At 41.2% G+C, this 19466-nt stretch overlaps 2 protein-coding genes across 2 annotated transcripts; both read left to right on the top strand.

Annotated features, from left to right (window-relative positions):
• Positions 1 to 12808: 12808 nt before the first annotated feature.
• mespba (mesoderm posterior ba) lies at positions 12809 to 13728 on the top strand. Its single transcript, XM_022208631.1, has 2 exons — positions 12809 to 13558; positions 13675 to 13728. Exons 1-2 carry the CDS (start codon positions 12809 to 12811, stop codon positions 13726 to 13728), a joined length of 804 nt encoding a protein of 267 aa, XP_022064323.1.
• A 4776-nt stretch (positions 13729 to 18504) lies between these two features.
• mespaa (mesoderm posterior aa) lies at positions 18505 to 19266 on the top strand. Its single transcript, XM_051944860.1, has 2 exons — positions 18505 to 19158; positions 19249 to 19266. Exons 1-2 carry the CDS (start codon positions 18505 to 18507, stop codon positions 19264 to 19266), a joined length of 672 nt encoding a protein of 223 aa, XP_051800820.1.
• The last annotated feature ends 200 nt before the right edge of the window (positions 19267 to 19466 follow it).

The following is a 19466-nucleotide window of genomic DNA, read 5'->3' as shown; positions in this document are numbered from 1 at the left end:
GTGAGTAGAAACTTTTTTGGGTACTAATTAGCAATAGATATATCTTATAAAGCAGAGTTCATGTCCCAATACAGCCTACAAGTGGACATTTGAGGAACAGTTTGCCAAAGTGAAGCTTGGAATAAAGTAGGCTGTGTAGTGTTGTCAGAAGGGGTGGTATTGTTATATTTCACACAGGCACGAACTAACCATGACGTCACCCATTGGTTTCAACGCCGAGAAAATGAAGCCCGGATTTTGCTACTTCCTGGTCACCATTTTGGATTTTTTTTGGAGCCAGTGACGTAAAAAGCATCATCAAACAGGCTGGACCGGAGAGCAACTAGGGGCAGGACCAGTCTATGAGCGGGCCACACTGAGAGCTGAAGACTCTTATCCCGCCCACATTTTACCGCAGAGGCTTCTGTTGCTGCTTTCGGAAAGCCTCGCCCTAAAGGATCTGTCAATCATTCCAGACAAGACTGTCTATCAAGTATAGCCACACCCCTTGGCTCCGCCAACTTTAACGATTTATTTAAAATTCAGTATTGATTTATTTTAAGATCGGCCACCTGATCTCTCATTTTGACCATGAAAACTAACGGGAAAAAATCCTGAGTTGTAGAAAATCAGTCTATCAAATTTTATTTTTTCCGGTGATAAATTGGGGTCTATGGAGCAAAAGCTTTTTGGAGCCAACCCTAGCGGACGGCGTGATATTGCAAGTTTTTGACACTTCCGGGTGGACTTCATTTTTGGAGCCAGATGCTACGTCCATCTTTATATACAGTCTATGATTTCACATGACTGTGATAATCACGAAAAAGAAGTCAGAAACATAATCAGCTTGTTACCAACATGAAATGGAGGAAGTCTTGGGGTATTCCTTTCAACTGGGGAAGCAGTCTTTATTCTTTTGTGCCACATGGGTATGTTTCATGTTTTCAGAAGCCAAGAAAATGGGGGAAAATAGCAGAAACAGCTGATCAGTTGTGTGAGATGAACGCTGAGTATGTCAGAACCTTTTCACTAGCTGGGACCACACCACTGATTTGAAGCTTGATTGTTTATTGGATGCAAAGGATCATTATGTTGATGATGACTGAGATGAGCTGATGCAGTGTGGAGAAAAAGTTTATTCAGAGGTCAGAAGCTGCTCCTAGGCCAGTGGACCACCTAGGAAAAGGAGAAGACAGGAAAAGGAGGCACAAGTATAGAGAGGGTGGGTGGGGCACGAGAAGTGGTAGTGTACATAAAAATACATTACATATACTACACAGGTATACATATACCTCAGTCTCCTCCTTAAATAAAATCATCATTGTTATTTGACATCCTATAATGAGCCAGCATGTTAGGAGAAATAATGTTGGCGCTGCAGACACGGTGACTGCAATAAAAGAAGATGCCAGTCATAGGCGCAAATCTGAACACTGTGGTATTCAAGTCACTGTTAAAGTTGTGTGGCACTGCAGCTGCTTTACTTAAATTTACAGAATTTAAAAGCGCACTAATTTCAGCTGCAGAAATTTTTTTTTTTTACTGTTTTTTGAACGCTGCAATCTTCAGCTCTTATCTTTAAGCTCAGTTCTTGCATAAAAGCCCTCTTGATAATTGCATGTGTACAAGCTTGCGCTTTTTTTTTATCATGGATGCAAATTTTTTCTGACACAGCTGCCGTCTTCAGAGACAATGCACATAAATCATTTCATCATTACGCTAGATGGCAAATTTTCAACTGTTATCCCAGATGCTAAATTAGCGATTAATCAATGACTCAATTAATTTAGACTTTCACACTGATCCAAGCTGTAAAAGTCCTCCAACTCCAATGAGATAAATCCATTCAAAAAATATAGTGTAGTAATCACAGAGGGGTTATGTGCCAGACTATTTCTTGGCAGATAATGGTATCAGTCTCATCTTATACTTGGCAAGAAAGCGAATGAGCGCATTTCCCAAAATATTGAACTAGTCGCTTTGATGGGATGAATGATTTGACATCTTACTACAGTAAATACCCGTAATGTGTGAAATAAAATCACAGAGGATATTGTAAATTTTCATGGTTGTCCTCTTGAGATATAAAGACGTCAGGGCTGATTAAGCTGAAAACATTTGACACTGTCCTTTCAGAGGAAGGTGCACCGGGAACATTCACTGTGATAAAGTTACAAATACCAGTAGGACGTTTAAAAATATGTTCGATTAATGGGCAGATAGAAAATGAACATTAGCACAGTCTTTTCTCACAGAGACGGAAGAACACTGATAGATTTTTTTTGTTCTGTCATGGAAAGGTCCATCCATCTATCCATTATCTATACACCACTTAATCCTCATCAGGGTAGCAGAGGGGCTGGAGTCTATCCTACAGCCGTTAGAGACAAACAATCACACTTGCATTCACACCTACGGACGATTTAGAGTTACCAATTAACCTCAGCATGTTTTTGAACTGTGGGAGGAACTGGAGTACCTGGGGAAAACCCACACATGCACAGGAAGAACATGCAAACTCCATGCATATATTTCAGTGTTTTCATTTTTGTCAGTACAGCTCTGAATTGTCAGTCTTGAGCTCACATTATTTTCTAGAAACATGTTTTCTCTCAGACAGGGTGCAGTGAGTGGGAGCTGAACATATCTGTTCCCATGTCAGGGGCAGCTGTGTGATGGAGAAGGGAGCGACTTGTAAAAACACGGCAGCACACAAGTGTGAGCAAGTGCCAGCAGTAGGAGGATGTGTTTACTCTGACTGCGGTGTGAAACACTCTGCTGATGTGTCCACCAGCCTTATCAGGATGTCTGACCACTGCAGAGGGCAGCCGAGTGGATTCTCTGAAAATAATAGTTCAATTGAATCTGATTTAAATGAGTTATACCAAGGTCTGACAAATCCCTGCTGCTCACATTAATGTTGGATAAGTTTGTACAATTTATGAAGGAGGAGTAATAAAATGATATTATGACCATTCTCCTCATGTCAATCTTCTTTTCTAGTTTTCTGCTTGGAGAAAACACCTATTATTTTACTTGTTATGTTGTTCAGCTGAATTCTGTCACTCTCTCGCAATTAGATGAAATTTACTGTCTACCTCTGGCTGACCTCTGCAGTCTCAGCAATGTTTCACACCTAGGGTGCAGAATGTGTCCCCCTCAACTGTTACCGCACTCACTGACAAACACACACACACACACACACACACACACACACACACACACACACACACACACACACACACACACACACACACACACACACACACACACACACACACACACATATGTTTGCACTTTTATCTTAGTGAGGACATCCATAAGCGTAATGCATTTCCTAGAGCCTTACCCTAACCTTAACTATAACAACTGATTGCCTAAACTTAATCCTTACCCTAACCCTAACCAAACCTCAATTCATACCTGTTCTCTAAAAACAAGTCTTCACCCTCAAACATGGCTGTTTCAAAGTGAGGACCGGCCAAAATGTCCTCACTTTGTAAAAATGTCCTCACTTTGATAGTTAAATGCAGAAAATGGTACTCACCATGTAGCAAGTACAAGAACACACACACACACACACACACACACACACACACACACACACACACACACACACACACACACACACACACACACACACACACACACACACACACACTGTGTTTTCCTATCCTTGTGGGGATCTACCATTGACTTCTATTCATATCTAACCCCTAACCCTTACCCTAACCCTAACATTAACCCAGACCAAAACAATGCCTAATCCTAAAGAAACATTTTTGCACTTTTACTTTTTTCAGTAACAACAACATGACCAAGAAAACACTGTTTCCCCCCATGGGGACCCAAATGACATTTCTTTTGGTTTTCCTACAACAATAGCCACAACCTGATCTCACACACACACACACACACACACGCACACACACACACACACACACACTTAGTCTTGCTGGCTGTCTCCAGCACAATCAGACTTCTGAGATTATAATAACTGACCAAGGCAACATGTTCCAATTACTTATTAATTATGTACTTTCACTGTTGTCTCCCTTGGCATTTCATCACAAGTTTTTTTTTTAGATATTTCACTGTCAGAATTCCTCAGATACTCAGCAGACATTAAGTCCTCCTGCAAGGATTGCAGTGATTATTTTCAAAGGGAAGTCCAGAGAGTTCACACACCAGAGTATGTTAGAGGACTTTACAGGCTCCAGAGGGAAATGTGTAAAATCTAACGCACTGAATCAAACCAGCTAAAGACTACAAATTTCAAAATTCAGGTCATATTGAGGGAAAAGGGCAAGACCCGGACAAAACCTTGAATTAACTCTATTTTAACTGTATTTATTCATTATTGGTATGATAATTGTGTTGTTCCTTTTGGCCAAATTAATGGCTTGATGGAATACTTCTTGCATCTCAAACAACAGCAGATTCTCTGAGTGGACTCCCCCACAAGAGGTTAATGGTTTGGTCCACTCCTGCAGTAGTGCAGGATAAAAGTCTCCACTTGTGTAATTGCGTTGATGCTGATGTTGAGGATTTATGAAGGATAAAACTATCAGGGGAAAGGCAGCTGAGGCAAAGTTCTTATGAACTCAGCTTTCTAGCAGTGTTTCAGAAGAAGAACTTAATATAATATAGCTGATGTTACAATAATTAGCAGCACCATCTGCTCATGTTACTGAGGATGCCAGACAAGCTGAGCACATGAAGGTGTTTTATTAAAAGTCACTGTAGAAGTTTACACTGAGATGAGATCTGTGTTCATAGCACACAGTGCTACATATTAAAAGTACTGGACAATATGATTTGAGTTGCTATGAATGTGACAGTAGGGTCTAACGCTGAGTTTTTAGTTTTCAGTCTGTTTTGAACATCTGTGAATAACGCTTTAGGTTTCTGTTTTTCTGCTGCCTGTGTATGCAGCAGACTGTGTCGAGGATAAAGTGGAGCTGTCTTCACAGATCGCTCACTCAGCTACAGAAAAACTCCTCATGAGGTTCTAGGCATTTGTAACATTTAAACTTGCACAAGGAGCATGTACTCTCTCTAAAAAGAAGATAGTTCACAATATCCTGCATGTGAGTGAACGTAGTGCAACGATGCTTGTTTTGTTTCTTCTTTATTTTGTGTTCAGCATCCATCCATTGTCTGTACACCACTTAATCCTCATTACAGTCGTCGGGAGCTGGATTCTATCCCAGCTGACTTAGGGTGAAGGCAGGAGACACCCTGGACAGGTCACCAGACTATCACAGGGCTACACATAGAGACAAACTCACCATCACACCTACAGACAATTAAGAATTATCAATTTACCTCAGCATGTTTTTAGACTGTGGGAGGAAGCCAGAGAACCCAGAGAAAACTCACACATACACAGGGAGAACATGCAAACTCCACACAGGAAGATCCTGGGAAGGCCCGGATGTGAATCAGATATTTTCTAGCTGCAAGGCAACAGTCCTAACCACCGATCCACTGTGCAGCCTGTGTTCAGCATCACATTTCATAAAATCAAGCAACTTTCTGCAAAATAAAACAGAAGGTCAACAGATAACCACTGTTGCAACTACAGCAGCCCTGTCTCCCAAAAATGGCCTATTTATCCTAATGCACCCTCATTTACGATTTGAAGGACTTATGATACTATGTTTTAGATCAACATATCTCTACCGTTTATTCTCTCACTTTACTATCACTTCTTTTGAGCCAACCAGTCAAATTTTAGATGGGATGGGACTCATCGCAATGTTTGGAGATGGAGAAGCTTTAAACACGTTGTAAAAGGATTGTACATTTTTATATTTTAACCCATTGAGTGCAATTTTCTACACCTAACCAAGTAATTTTGGTGCTTAAACTTCTAATCTACACTCAACAAAAATATAAACGCAATACTTTTGTTTTTGCTCCCATTTTTTATGAGATGAACTCAAAGATCTAAAACTTTATCCACATACGCAATATCACCATTTCTCTCAAATATTGTTCACAAATCTGTCTAAATCTGTGATAGTGAGCACTTCTCCTTTGCTGAGATAATCCATCCCACCTCACAGGTGTGCCATATCAAGATGCTGATTAGACACCATGATTAGTGCACAGGTGTGCCTTAGACTGCCCACAATAAAAGGCCACTCTGAAAGGTGCAGTTTTGTTTTATTAAGAGGTGGGGGGGGTTCACTCCTCTTCAATGGCTGTGTGAAATTGCTGGATATTGGCGGGAACTGGTACACGCTGTCGTATACGCCGATCCAGAGCATCCCAAACATGCTCAATGGGTGACATGTCCGGTGAGTATGCTGGCCATGCAAGAACTGGGACATTTTCAGCTTCCAACAATTGTGTACAGATCCTTGCAACATGGGGCCGTGCATTATCCTGCTGCAACATGAGTTGATGTTCTTGGATGTATGGCACAACAATGGGCCTGAGGATCTCGTCACGGTATCTCTGTGCATTCAAAATGCCATCAATAAAATGCACCTGTGTTCTTCGTCCATCATACATAACAGACGCCTGCCCATACCATAACCCCACTGCCACCATGGGCCACTCCATCCACAACATTGATATCAGAAAACCGCTCACCCACACGACGCCACACACACTGTCTGCCATCTGCCCCGAACAGTGTAAACCGGGATTCATCCGTGAAGAGAACACCTCTCCAACGTGCCAGACGCCATCGAATGTGAGCATTTGTCCACTCAAGTCAGTTACAACGACGAACTGGAGTCAGGTGGAGACCCCGATGAGGACGACGAGCATGCAGATGAGCTTCCCTGAGAGGTTTCTGACAGGTTGTGCAGAAATTCTTTGGTTATGCAAACCGATTGTTTCAGCAGCTGTCCGAGTGGCTGGTCTCAGACCATCTTGGAGGTGAACATGCTGGATGTGGAGGTCCTGGGCTGGTGTGGTTACACGTGGTCTGCGGTTGTGAGGCTGGTTGGATGTACTGCCAAATTCTCTGAAACGCCTTTGGAGACGGCTTATGGTAGAGAAATGAACATTCAATACACCAGCAACAGCTCTGGTTGACATTCCTGCTGTCAGCATGCCAATTAAACGCTCCCTCAAATCTTGCCACATCTGTGGCTTTGTGCTGTGTGATAAAACTGCACCTTTCAGAGTGGCCTTTTACTGTGGGCAGTCTAAGGCACACCTGTGCACTAATCATGGTGTCTAATCAGCATCTTGATATGGCACACCTGTGAGGTGGGATGGATTATCTCAGTAAAGGAGAAGTGCTCACTATCACAGATTTAGACAGATTTGTGAACAATATTTGAGAGAAATGGTGATATTGTGTATGTGGAAAAAGTTTTAGTTCTTTGAGTTCATCTCATAAAACAATGGGAGCAAAAACAAAAGTGTTGCGTTTATATTTTTGTTGAGTGTAGAAGGTAGGTAAGTAGTTATGAAAGCGTCAACCTGTGTATGATATTTTCAGAAACCTAACCATGTATCATGTTTTGATAACTAAACGTAAACAACCAGCGAGTGAAAAAGAAAGTTAAGTCCAAGAAGGACTTTCCTGCACTGTATACAAAACCTGCTCTGCTGCGTGAGGGTCCTGTTGAACTTGTCAGTGTCTTATCATTCGTCATTGCATGGACTTTGTGACTCTTTCAAACTGGAAGTTTGGTTGTAATGGGACATCTTTTTTGGGAAGCAGGTAACAGAATGCATCCCTCAGGTGATAGTGTCCTCATCCAAACACATCACATACACCTTTACATTCTCTGTTATGCTGATTAGAAACTAATTCACCGCAATTTTAACTAAAATAAAGTGTTATTTTATTTTCTTTTGTTATGATTTACTGTATTGATTTACTGGATTTTAAAGTTAGTTGGAAATGTGGCTCAATGTGACATTTTAAGGTGAAATCTCTGAGCAAACTGTGCATTTGAGTTGCATCGTTGTCATGGAGTCAAAAAGTATTAAGACAGAAAAAGCATGTTTGGAATAAAAAAATGACACCTCTGCTTTGCTACATCGATTTTGGTCCTTTTCTTTAAACTGTCCCTTGTGAATCCAACAGTATTACAGACATCCAGTGCTGAATTGGAGAGCAGTTCCGTTTTTCTTCAGCTATTTGTTGTTTATAGGAAAAACCACAGGAAAGTCACCCTCAAGAGAACACAAATCCTTTCTTTCACACCATGTAATTGGTAGCTTCACTACATCTGCTGAACTTGAGTTCGTCTAAACTATGATACTACAAAACTCACGAAATCCCCAGTAATCCACAAGTACAGTACTCACTGTGCCTTCCCGAGCAGGCCACACTGAGGTATTCAGTACAAGGAGTTTTCTCACTGTTGCTGCTGTAATGAGTTCCCAATAGTAGATCCATGGAGATAAAGATGGAAAGCAAGCACTTGCCTACTTACTTATACTCATATGTCCACATTTTTTTTACAATTGGTCTTTTTATTTTGTTCATATTTTCTCTTTCTTCACATTTTGTTACCTATCACCAGTTATACCAGGTATTATTTCTTCTTCAGACAGTTATTTGCTTTATTACAATCTGCCCTTGTGGATGATTTAAATGAAGTCTAATTCAATTTTATTCCAAGGAAAGGGAGCACACTTGAGGTCGTGGTGGGGTTGATGGACACAGGAGGCCCAGACAGGTGGCAGGCAGCCCAGCTTCTGAGCCTCCTGTGGGTGGGCATCCACCCAGAGGTGCCAAACTCTCAGCCAGGCTCCCACAGCCTCACCTCGGTCAGGGTGACCGGCAGGGTCGAGTGGTGAGTTCAACTCCAGTTCAGGCTGCCTGCCCCCAGCCTGACACAGCACTCACCTTTCCACCAGCATTTAGAGTGTCACATATTTCATCTTTAGTATCTATCATACCCCTCATACCCCTGAACTCCTCTCGCTGGTCATACTCTTCGTTATATTCTAGGGCCCTTGGTGCTGGCAGCGGCAGTGTGTTCTGGTCAAAAGACCTCAAATGAGCTCCAAGCTGAGGAACACTCTCTACTAACAGCAGGCTAATCATCATTTTAGCCAGTCATGTCTTTCATCTTTTTTGTTTCATGGAGTATTTTTTTTAATTATCTCCATAATTGCAAGCCAGCTCTCCATCAGGGAGAATCAACCTTTGATACAGAGCCAACCTGAATAAACAGAATTTTCCACTGTGTTGAATAGGGCTGGCGCTCATGACAGGTTTAATGCTTAATAGATGATTTAATAAACAGCAGAGTTCAACAAAGACAAACAAAACATGATAAATAACAGAAAAGACAAATTGCCTCATAGCTCAGAAAGGCTGCGTGCAGTCGGACCAGATGGGGAAAATACAGTGGAAAGCAGAAATGCACTGACTCAGCGTTCCCCCAGTGAGCATGGTGATTTTTCAAAGGACTGTACGCATTTGAGGGAGACTGTTTATTCACAAAAATGCAAAATATACTGTCTCTAAGGTTCTATTTTGACAAAGTAACACCTAAATTCAATGCTGTCTGTGTTAAACTCTCATAATGTGCTTTATTATCACGCTGTAAACCCTCAGTCTAAAAATAACATCACTATTTCCGTGTCAATATGCTTCATTCTTCCTAAATAAATCTGCTGTTCAAGCCCTTTCACAGGGGAATAGAGGGGAGAGACGGGGACACAGAGGTTACCAGTGTTTTCCAGCATTCCTGGTTCTCACAGCTGAAGTGTGAAGTGACACCTTCAGACTCATCAGTTCTCATCAGTGTGAAACCATCACACCTCTGCTCTAACTGGATACCACAGGTTCATTAAGCCCCATTAAACCTCATTATATTTACATTTGCATTTTAGCCATCCAGAACATAAAGTAAGCTTTCTACTCAGAAGTACATAAAAGAGGAGCAGCAGTAAAGTGAACTTGACTTCCAGGATTAAGGTAAAAGAAAGAGAAAGATCACAGCTCACGCTTGACTTGCTGTGACTCTGAAATGATTGTGCTGGTGAGAAATGGTGGGATGTAAAGTGGAGGATGAAGAGAAGCGCCTGATCTCAGGTTCAAGGTTGGAGTGAGGTGAAGAATAGGACACAGAAGAGGGCACGTCACCATCAATCAGCTTTCAGTGAGGTTCATTTATCATCTGTGCTCTCTTAATAGGAAGAAATCCGCTGACTTTGAAGACATTCACATGACTTACTCATCTTTTTTTTCTAGCAGAATAGGCTATTGTAATGCTCTGTTTTCTACCCTTACAAAGAAATCTTTTAACAGAGTTGAGAAGATCCAGACTGCAGCAGCACAGCTTCTGACTAAAAGTTAACATAGAGGGCTCATTACTCTGACTTTAAAGGTTCTGCATTGACTCCATTTTAAGAATTCATTTTTAGATTCAGTTTTTAAATCTCTGTCTGGATGAGCTCCTGTCTGTTTATCTGATATGTTCAAAATTTTAAAGTTTGGGGTCACCCAGGCAATTTCATGTTTTCCATGAAAGCTCAAATCTTTTTTTCATCTGCTAACATAATTGCACAACAGTCTTCTAATCATCAGTTAGCCTTTCAACACCATTAGCTAACACAATGTAGCATTAGAACACAGGAGTGATGGTTGCTGGAAATGTTCCTCTGAACCCCTATGTAGATTTTCCATGAAAATCCAGCTCAGGATAGTCATTTGCCACATTAGCGAGGTTAAGATTGCATTTCTGAATAATTTAATGCTATCTTCATTGAAAAAAAAAGTTTTCTTTCAAATAAAAATCGACATTTCCAAGTGACTCCAAACTTTTTAAGAGTAATGTTTGTCCCTTCTAAGCCCCTAACACCCTCTAACTCTGGTTTCTAAGAGAAGACATACAGAGATGCTGCATGCTGTGTCTTCATCCATTCCCTCTGGAACATTCTTCCAAAGTCAAAGCATCTGATTCAGTCGACGGCTTCAAACAAAATCTATAAACGTACAATTTTAGGTTTGCATTTCTACATCTTTTGTGTAGTTGTTATTTACTGATATCAGACCTATTTATTACTTTTATAATGGACTCTTGTGTTTTATTGTATTTTATATGCTTTATTCAATTCAATTTAATTCAAAAAACTTTATTTGTCCCCAAGAGGCAATTAGAAAGGGCATGCAAGCAGCTTAAAAAGGACAACCAAGCAAGACAAGCAATTACACACAAAAAGACAAACAACATTAAAAAGAACATTGTAATTTTGAACTTGTTTTTGTACCTCACGTATGGGACAGTAAAGTGCTCTTAAATACTGTGTTGAAAGAATGTGTGTGTTAAAATAAATTCAAAAGTCTGCTCTTAAATACTATCTATTTTATTACCATTCATTTCTTTTTTTACAATTTATTTTATTTGCCTTTTATCGATGTAAAGCACTTTTAGTTGCACGTGCTATATTAGCTGTGCCATACAAATAAATGCATTATGAGGATTACTGTTGTGATGATATTTCTCATCTCAGGTGTTGTCATTTTCCTGCTTTACATGTTCACTGTTAACATGGTCTACACAAATCCCAGTTTCTTTGATCACCTTTCTCGCCTACAAAGTGAACAGTCTGCACATTCACTTTTGGTTTTACTCAATTTTATATGCTGGCGTTGGTTTCTCATGTAACTACAGACAGTGGCACTAAATCCAAAGTCCAAACTCAAACCTCTAATCTACTATCTGTTCCCATCTGGCAGTTTTTTCCACCAATAAATCATGAAATCAGCTGCAAACTGGTTGCCATATGAAGATGTGATTACATGTGGCACCACGTGTGTGTCCGTTCAGTGTGTCTTAGCCCATGCTAGCACAAATTCATCAGAATTCAGACATGATTTTAATGTTAACATACTCACATTACCGAGATAATATGTTGAACCTGTTACCAGTCCTACTACACTCAGAAATGTTTTTGTCTGTTGGAAGGCTGTGGGACTTTAGTAAATTAACAAGCGACACTTTGCTAATTGGTGTTAGCAAAGTGTGTATCAGGCAGATGGAATCGTTTATTTTGCTTGACTGATTAATTGAAAAATTGCCCGTGTTAACAATTCATCCTGCACAGCACATGACTGTCTGAATAAAAAGGCAGATTTCACTGGGAGCTGCTATCATTGTATTTTTTTGTACAGTATTGTTGAACGTATTTATAGAAATGATATGTTTGATATCTGTGTCATGATTTTTTATGCATTCCTTCTTTAAACTGACACATGGTAAGAAATAAATTTCACACAGAGAACATTCTGGATAACGTATAGAAATCTTGGTAAAGTTGCAAGATCTTTGCAGAATAATGTGAAGTATATGTGCAAAGAAGTCTTCTGTTTCACATGTTAAAGCTGTACCTAATAAAAATTCTCAGAGACTCAGCATGCAGGAGCCTTTTTCCATATCATTGCTGTTTAGTTTCTGCAGCCTTCACACGTTCCTGTTATGTTGTCCAGTTTGCTGACCATATTTATGAGAGTGTGTGTGTTTTTAAAAAGTGAACGCACGAGAAACGAGATCATTCAAAAACAGATCTCTTAAACATATGTAAAATGCATCTGGCCATGCTGCAGGGACAAAAAACCCCCAAAAGCAAAAACTGTTTATTGTTTTCTGAAGGAGTCAAAATTCACACTTCTGCTCCAGTAGCTGAACTTTCCCAGACTCAGAGGAGAGGCAGAGCCAGGACAGAGGGAATCTACCCACTGATGATGTGTGTAGACAGTGATTGTTTGTGAGAATCTGCGGAGGTGTCACTTCACACCTCTGTGGCCGGGCCTGGACTTATAAACCAGTGGAGCAGAGCTGAGCAGCACTCGCAGCTTTCCAGTCTCTCCAGTCAGACCTTTGAGTTCCTCCACAACATGGATACCTCCTCGGTCCCTCTTCTCGACTACAGCCTGCAGTACCAGTGGTGTTCCGACTCGGACTTCTCCAGCATCTCCTCTCCAGAGACCCTTTCCCCCGTCCACTCCATGGACTCCAGCTTCTCTCCTTCCTACCAGCAGCCTCCACAGTCCACTCCAAAGGCAGCTAAGACCGGATATTCCCAAAGCTTCAAATCTTCACCCTGCTCCCTGTCTGGACGAGGTCGCAAGACGGGCCGAGCCCCCCGGATCAGAAGCAAGCAGAGGGAGAGCGCCAGCGAGAAGGAGAAGCTGAGGATGAGGGACCTGACCAAGGCTCTACATCACCTCAGGTCCTACCTTCCACCTTCTGTGGCCCCAGCCGGACAGACTCTGACCAAGATAGAAACCCTCCGCCTCACCATCCGCTACATCTCCTACCTGTCGGCCCAGCTGGGCCTCAGCGAGGAGGTTCTGTTTCAGAGGAGGGAACAAGGAGACACGTCAGCCAGCGACGCCTCCTCACCTGACATCCTCAGCTACTTCCAGAACACTTCCACAGGAGGACAGCAGAGCCAGATGCAGAGCCAGAACCTGAATCAGAGCCTGTACCCGGCCCAGTGTTACAGCCAGAGCACCGTGCTGCATTCTGGGAACTGCAGTGGTGGAGTGGATCAGTACAGCAGACAGTACAGTGAAACTCCTCAGAGAGACATGAACATGGACGCCATCCTGCAGTCGCCTCCAGCGTCACAGCCTTCCTGTCAGGTTTGCAAACAACTTCTCATTATCGATATTTAAAATTCACCGTTTGTGAAATCATGTATTACGCATATTTCTATACACAATACTGACATATTTCTTGCTTTGTTTTTTCAAAACAGATGTGCGGCAAAGACTTCTGCATCCCTCTGGCTCCGAGAGAGTACTGGGGTTAAAGGCTCTAAAGCTGCACCATCATCATCCAACAACAGACACAAACTACTTCACTGTTTCTACTGCCTCACTGTGAATCGAGTAACTTATTTGAAATATATATCTTATTCTACCTTTTATTTATTTTTGTCCGATTAAATGTTCCATGTAAATATCGACATGCCTAACAGTTATTTTTATATTTCTTTATACCACTATTTATAATAAACCGTTAAAATGTCTCATGTTTTGTCCTCATTTGAAGCCTCTCTCCCATGATGCAGTTCAGTTTGGAGCCAGTCATCCTTCCAATCATTTTCTATACACCGCTTTATCCTCACTAGGGTCGTGGGGGGTGCTGGAGCCTATCCCAGCTGACTCGGGCGAAGGCAGGGGAAACCCTGGACAGGTCGCCAGTACAGACAAACAATCACACTCACATTGACACCTACGAACAATTTAGAGTAACCAATTAACCTCAGCATATTTTTGGACCTTGGGAGGAAGCTGGAGTGCCCAGAGAAAACCCACGCATGCACAGGGAGAACATGCAAACTCTGCAGCCAGTCAGTGGAGCAAATGTTCTGGGAAAACTGCAACAGGGCACCCTCTGCTGGTCAAATAGGATCAGTGGCAGAACAGAAGCAATGTTTCAGTCATTTGCGGAGAAGCTGCAGGGTTTTTAAAGGACAGGTTCACCTTTGATGAAGTCTGTCTTAATGCAACATACAGAGTTCATAGTGGCCAGTTAAGGATCGCTCAGAATAAAAATGATCTTTTTGCAACACAAACAAACATATCCTGGTTTCCCTGGTAAAGCTGCACTACAATATAACCCCATCCCATCAGCTATTAGGTAACTGAGCACATACTGTTTATGTAGAGCTCATTAAAAGAGATGTTTGATTAGGACTTATCCTCATCCCTGTCAGACTCTATTTTATTGTCCCTCAGTGTTTCTGTGTTATTCTCGTGTCTTATTTTGGATTTTGCTTTCATTGTGTCTGACTGTATTTTAAATACTGTGCATGTTTTCATGTCTACGCCCCTGCTTTGCGTTATTTTAGTTAGTGTCTAGCAATGATGCAGCACAGCGTGTTTTTATTTAGTCTACATTTCTATTCCCAATAATATCTCCGTTTTTATTGTTTGGCGCATTTTGTAAAAAGAGATTCTGTGTTGTAACTTATAAATTGTGTCATATCTGTAGCATACAGGTGGCCTGAATGATGCTTATTAACATTCATGTTATATTTGTGTTATTTTTCAAATGCTCTACATGTGTATGAATGGTCTCAGTAACTTTGCAGTTTCATTTTATATTCTGATTTTGTGGTGTAACTGCTGTCTTGGTACTATGGATGAAATATAGTTCAGTCTCTGTTAAACTAACCAGAAAATGTTTGAAAAATGACAATATAAAACAAGCAAACAAAAAATACATACATAAAACGCAGTAAATGTCAGGGCATTATAATGAGTATATGTTATTTAAATGTATTGTATTTAAAACAATCATATAATATAATATAATATAATATAATAATATAATAAGTTTCCAGCTTCTTTTTATATCAGAAAATTGCCTTTACACTATTTTAAATAATTACAACATTTGTCATTTTGATCTCAAATCACAATATTTTACTTTTACACACATTACATTTAAATAACAGCAGATTCATCTTCATACCTAGAAAAATGTTTAATAATTGTGCTCAAATCTGGCATAGAGAGCCCTCTTATGATTCCATTTGTATCTTACTAAATAATCCCACTTGTCTAATGTCTTTAGAGTAGCATCCAGTCACATGGCGACCTCAGGCCTTTCCAGTAAAATTACAGTGATTTCTCGTCTGTGGCATCTGAGCAGCGGAGCGGGGATCAGCCTCTGCTGCAGGTCATCTAGTTTATTTAGTTTATCTTTGCTAATGGGCCACTGCAAACACACAGATATCTTTGGCACCGCTAAGTCTAGACCAGAATTCCTCCCTGCTCTTTCAGCCGTTCTCTCACCTCTTGCCCTAATTACCTGCTAAAGCCAACTGAGAAGACTTTAAAATTCATAGAGAAGTGTGGATCTGCATATCAGGCTGCAGAATTAGGGTCTAGTGTTTAGCTTGCCACATAAATGCAATTCATTTGATATGCAAGCAGCAGACCCAACACAAAGCCTAACATACTCACTTAGGTCTTTCATCACAGTAAAGCTAATAAAGTCTTTGGGCCATAGGGCTTCAGGATGAAAGGGTTAACACTGCAGTGCTGATTATTCACTCATTACATGTGAGTAAACACCATCAGAGCTGATGTGGATTAAGAGAAAGAAGATCCTCTCATCATCGGCCTGGGAAAGAACAGGAAAGCTGGCAGCTGGAGGGAGTCTGCAGAAGTTTAGAACGTAAAATAAATCAGTGAATGTAAGCTGAAACAGATCTAGAGCTGAAGAAAATCTTCAGAATATATATACAGTACTAAACAACAGTTTGGACACACCTTCTCATTCAATGCTTTTTATGTATTTGTATTATTTTCTACAGTGTAGATTATTACTGAGGAATAACATTTTTTTTGTTTACTGCATAATTCCATATGTATTCTTTTATAGTTTGGCTGTCTTCAGTATTCATCTACAATGTTGAAAATAATTACAAAATCCATTGAATGAAAAGGTGTGTCCAAACTTTTGACTGGTAGTGTAGATAAATAAAATAAAATCAGTGTTTAATAGGAAACTGTAAAGACTGTGTCATGATTTGTATTGATAGACTATGTAAAAACTGCAGATATAGCTAAATAGCTAAAAAATAATCACATAAATTATTTTGATCAGTGCCATGAGCCATTTTATATGAGTGTCCCTGTTCATCAGATGATAGATGTTTCAATTTTGGTTGCTATTAAACCATAAAACTGTACATTACAGTGCCACATGTCAGTGGAAGAACAGTTATCTATGTTACAAAGCAGACTGATGCTTGGGGAAACAAAGACATAAATGATTAGTTGTTGCTTACATCGACTTATGTGGTGTCATGTCATATAATGATGTTGGAGGGTCAGAGGTCACTGTGGAAATTTCTGAGACAGCTGTCAAAGTTGGTGTCACCTCATACACTAAAATAAAAAGTTTGGGGTCACTTAGAAATGTCCTTGTTTTTGAAAGAAAAACAGTTCTTTTCAATGAAGATAGCATTAAAGTAATCAGAAATACACTCTACATATTGTTCATGTGGTAAATGAATATTCTAGCTGGAAACAGATGTTTTTTAATAGAATATCTACATAGGGGTACAGAGGAACATTTCCAGCAACCATCACTCCTGTGTTCTAATGCTACACTGTGTTAGCTAATCGTGTTAAAAGGCTAATTGATGATTAGAAAACCCTTGTGCAATTATGTTAGCACATGAATAAAAGCATGAGTTTTCAAGAAAAACATGAAATTGCCTCAGTGACCCCAAACCTTTGAATGGTAGCAAATATATTTATTAAACCAAAGCTACAGCATAGTCAGTCTGGCATGCAAGTTCCACAGAGGAATCCTGTCTCTGCTTTAGCTGTTTACTGGAATCAGAAGCCTGTTTTTCTTGCATAAGTGCAGCGGTGGAAAGCTGTGCGGGACTGGTTCACACATGCTGCTCAGAGGTTTCACCTCTGCAGCAGAGCAGGAGACAAATGTGACGCGATGGTTTGTGGGAAAGCTGCTCAGGACTCACATCCACAGAATGAGTGAAAACAAAAGCCACCAGTGGGCATTAGAGGGATTCTGTGATCATGCAAATGTAAGATATTATATTTTTGCTTCTGGTGAAAAGTAACATTTGTGATGTAGTGAAAAGATAGGATCATGAGATAAAATTGTCCATAGCCTGCTGTATGTGTATGTTAGTGCAGTAAATTTACTTTCTGTTTTTTAAAATGAAACTTGATGAATGCAAAGCTACAAACAGTAAAGTATGCACCCATGTTCAAGCTGAAACTTCAGATGATCTAAAATGTTTTAAATGTGAATCATTGATGTCTATCCTATTTATGTGTTTGTCAGTAGTTATTGGTGCTCCACATTTTCCATGCAGGTTCTCAGAGCAGTGAGGTCTGCTGCTGTCCAAACAGCTCGAGGTGCAAACTCCTCACACCTCACAGCTGCCCTCGGCACACTTCTACTAGCTTCCTTGCAAGGAATCCCATATTAGGACAGAAGAAAACAACAGCACTAATGCCACATCATTTTCAGTGTCTCAGTAAACAGTATTGATTTATGCTGGATGATGGGGTAATATTTTTACTCAATCAGCCATTCATAAAAGTGTTATAATATAAGCATCTGTGTGTACTACGTGGAATTTTTTGGAACAGATAATTTAACCACTTCCTATCACAGCCAACTGCACACTGGATTTCTAATAAAAATCTCATGTTGGACCTCAGACCTGTGACCCGGGTTCAGCCCATGTCATGGCAGGGTCGTGTTCCCAGGCTGCAGGAACATACAGTGTGAATCTGTTCGGTTTATGATGCACATGCGAGCTGCCAGGTCACACCTAATCCTGGAGCATGCCTACTTCCCAGGAGACCCCCTGGCCTAGGTGTCATCCCTGCTCCCAAAGTTTCTCAGGACCAGAGGTGGCTCTCAAAGGTGCAACTTCACACCTCCCACCACATATATGGAGCAGCCTCCCTGTCCCTTCTCACTATTTTCCGCCTGCCTCATCAGAAGCACACGGACAGCTCAGCGCTCAGGAAAGAACCTTCACCCACAGCACCAACGACACCTGCAAACTTCTACAACAGAAGCTATGGAGCTCCAGGAGAACTCTTTCCTCTTTGACTACGAGTCCCTGCTCGACAAATCTCTGGCTTATGATCCGACCTCAGACCCTGGTTACGTCAGCGCTTGCAGCAGCCTGTCTCCCACCTCCTCTGTGGACTCCTTCTGCTTCTCCCCCACCTCCCTCCAGGCTGTGGGAAATGAACAAAATGCCTTGAACTATTTCCTCTTCAGCAGCCCTGTGGTGCCTCAACCTACCCAACAGACTCTGCTCTGCTCCAGACCATCCTCATCAACCACCTCCGCTACAAAGAAGTCCAGGTCTAGATATCCAGGAAAGAAGCGCCAGACTGCTAGCGAGAGGGAGAAACTGAGGATGAGGGATCTGACCAAAGCTCTGCTTCACCTCAGGTCCTTCCTCCCACCCTCAGTGGCACCAGCTGCACAGACCCTGACCAAGATCGAGACTCTCCGCCTCACCATCCGCTACATCTCCTACCTGTCGGCCCAGCTGGGCCTCAGTGAGGAGGTTCTGGAGCAGAGGAGAAGCTCTGGCTTTGTGATGCAGAATCAAACCCTCAGTCTGTTCCTGGATCAACCAACAGCCAACTACAGTCCACAGGAGTCAGGCTGTAACACCATGAGCCCAGCCCAGCTGTCCTACCTGCAGCATTCATCTCAGGTCTGTTCACATCATTTAAGAAACATTTCCATTTGAGTAGATGATTTGCATTGCAACAGACAGATTTTCTTATTTACAGATGTTCTCCAGAATGTCACAGCTGAATGAGTTACTCATTAAAATCTGCTTTTTGTTGTTAGGTTTCAGGTGGAGCTTGCTTGAACAGTGAGCAGTACTGGATGCTGCAGCCACAAGCCCAGAGCATCTCCTTTTCTGGACAGTGCTGAGACGTGGCCATCGATCCACTCAACCATTTTCATTGCAGCAATGACCTCTAACGAAATTAATGGACAAAATTTCTCAATTTT

Source organism: Acanthochromis polyacanthus, chromosome 2 (assembly GCF_021347895.1).
Source record: "Acanthochromis polyacanthus isolate Apoly-LR-REF ecotype Palm Island chromosome 2, KAUST_Apoly_ChrSc, whole genome shotgun sequence".
NCBI classification, from domain to species: Eukaryota; Metazoa; Chordata; class Actinopteri; family Pomacentridae; genus Acanthochromis; species Acanthochromis polyacanthus.
This window is presented reverse-complemented; position numbering and strand designations above follow the sequence as displayed.

Bases quoted from the DNA above. Each gene is read 5' to 3' on its own strand.
- mespba (XM_022208631.1), top strand. From the start codon at position 12,809: ATGGATACCTCCTCGGTCCCTCTTCTCGACTACAGCCTGCAGTACCAG. The intron at 13,559-13,674 runs GTTTGCAAACAA...TTTTCAAAACAG, and splicing joins CGTCACAGCCTTCCTGTCAG to ATGTGCGGCAAAGACTTCTG.
- mespaa (XM_051944860.1), top strand. From the start codon at position 18,505: ATGGAGCTCCAGGAGAACTCTTTCCTCTTTGACTACGAGTCCCTGCTC.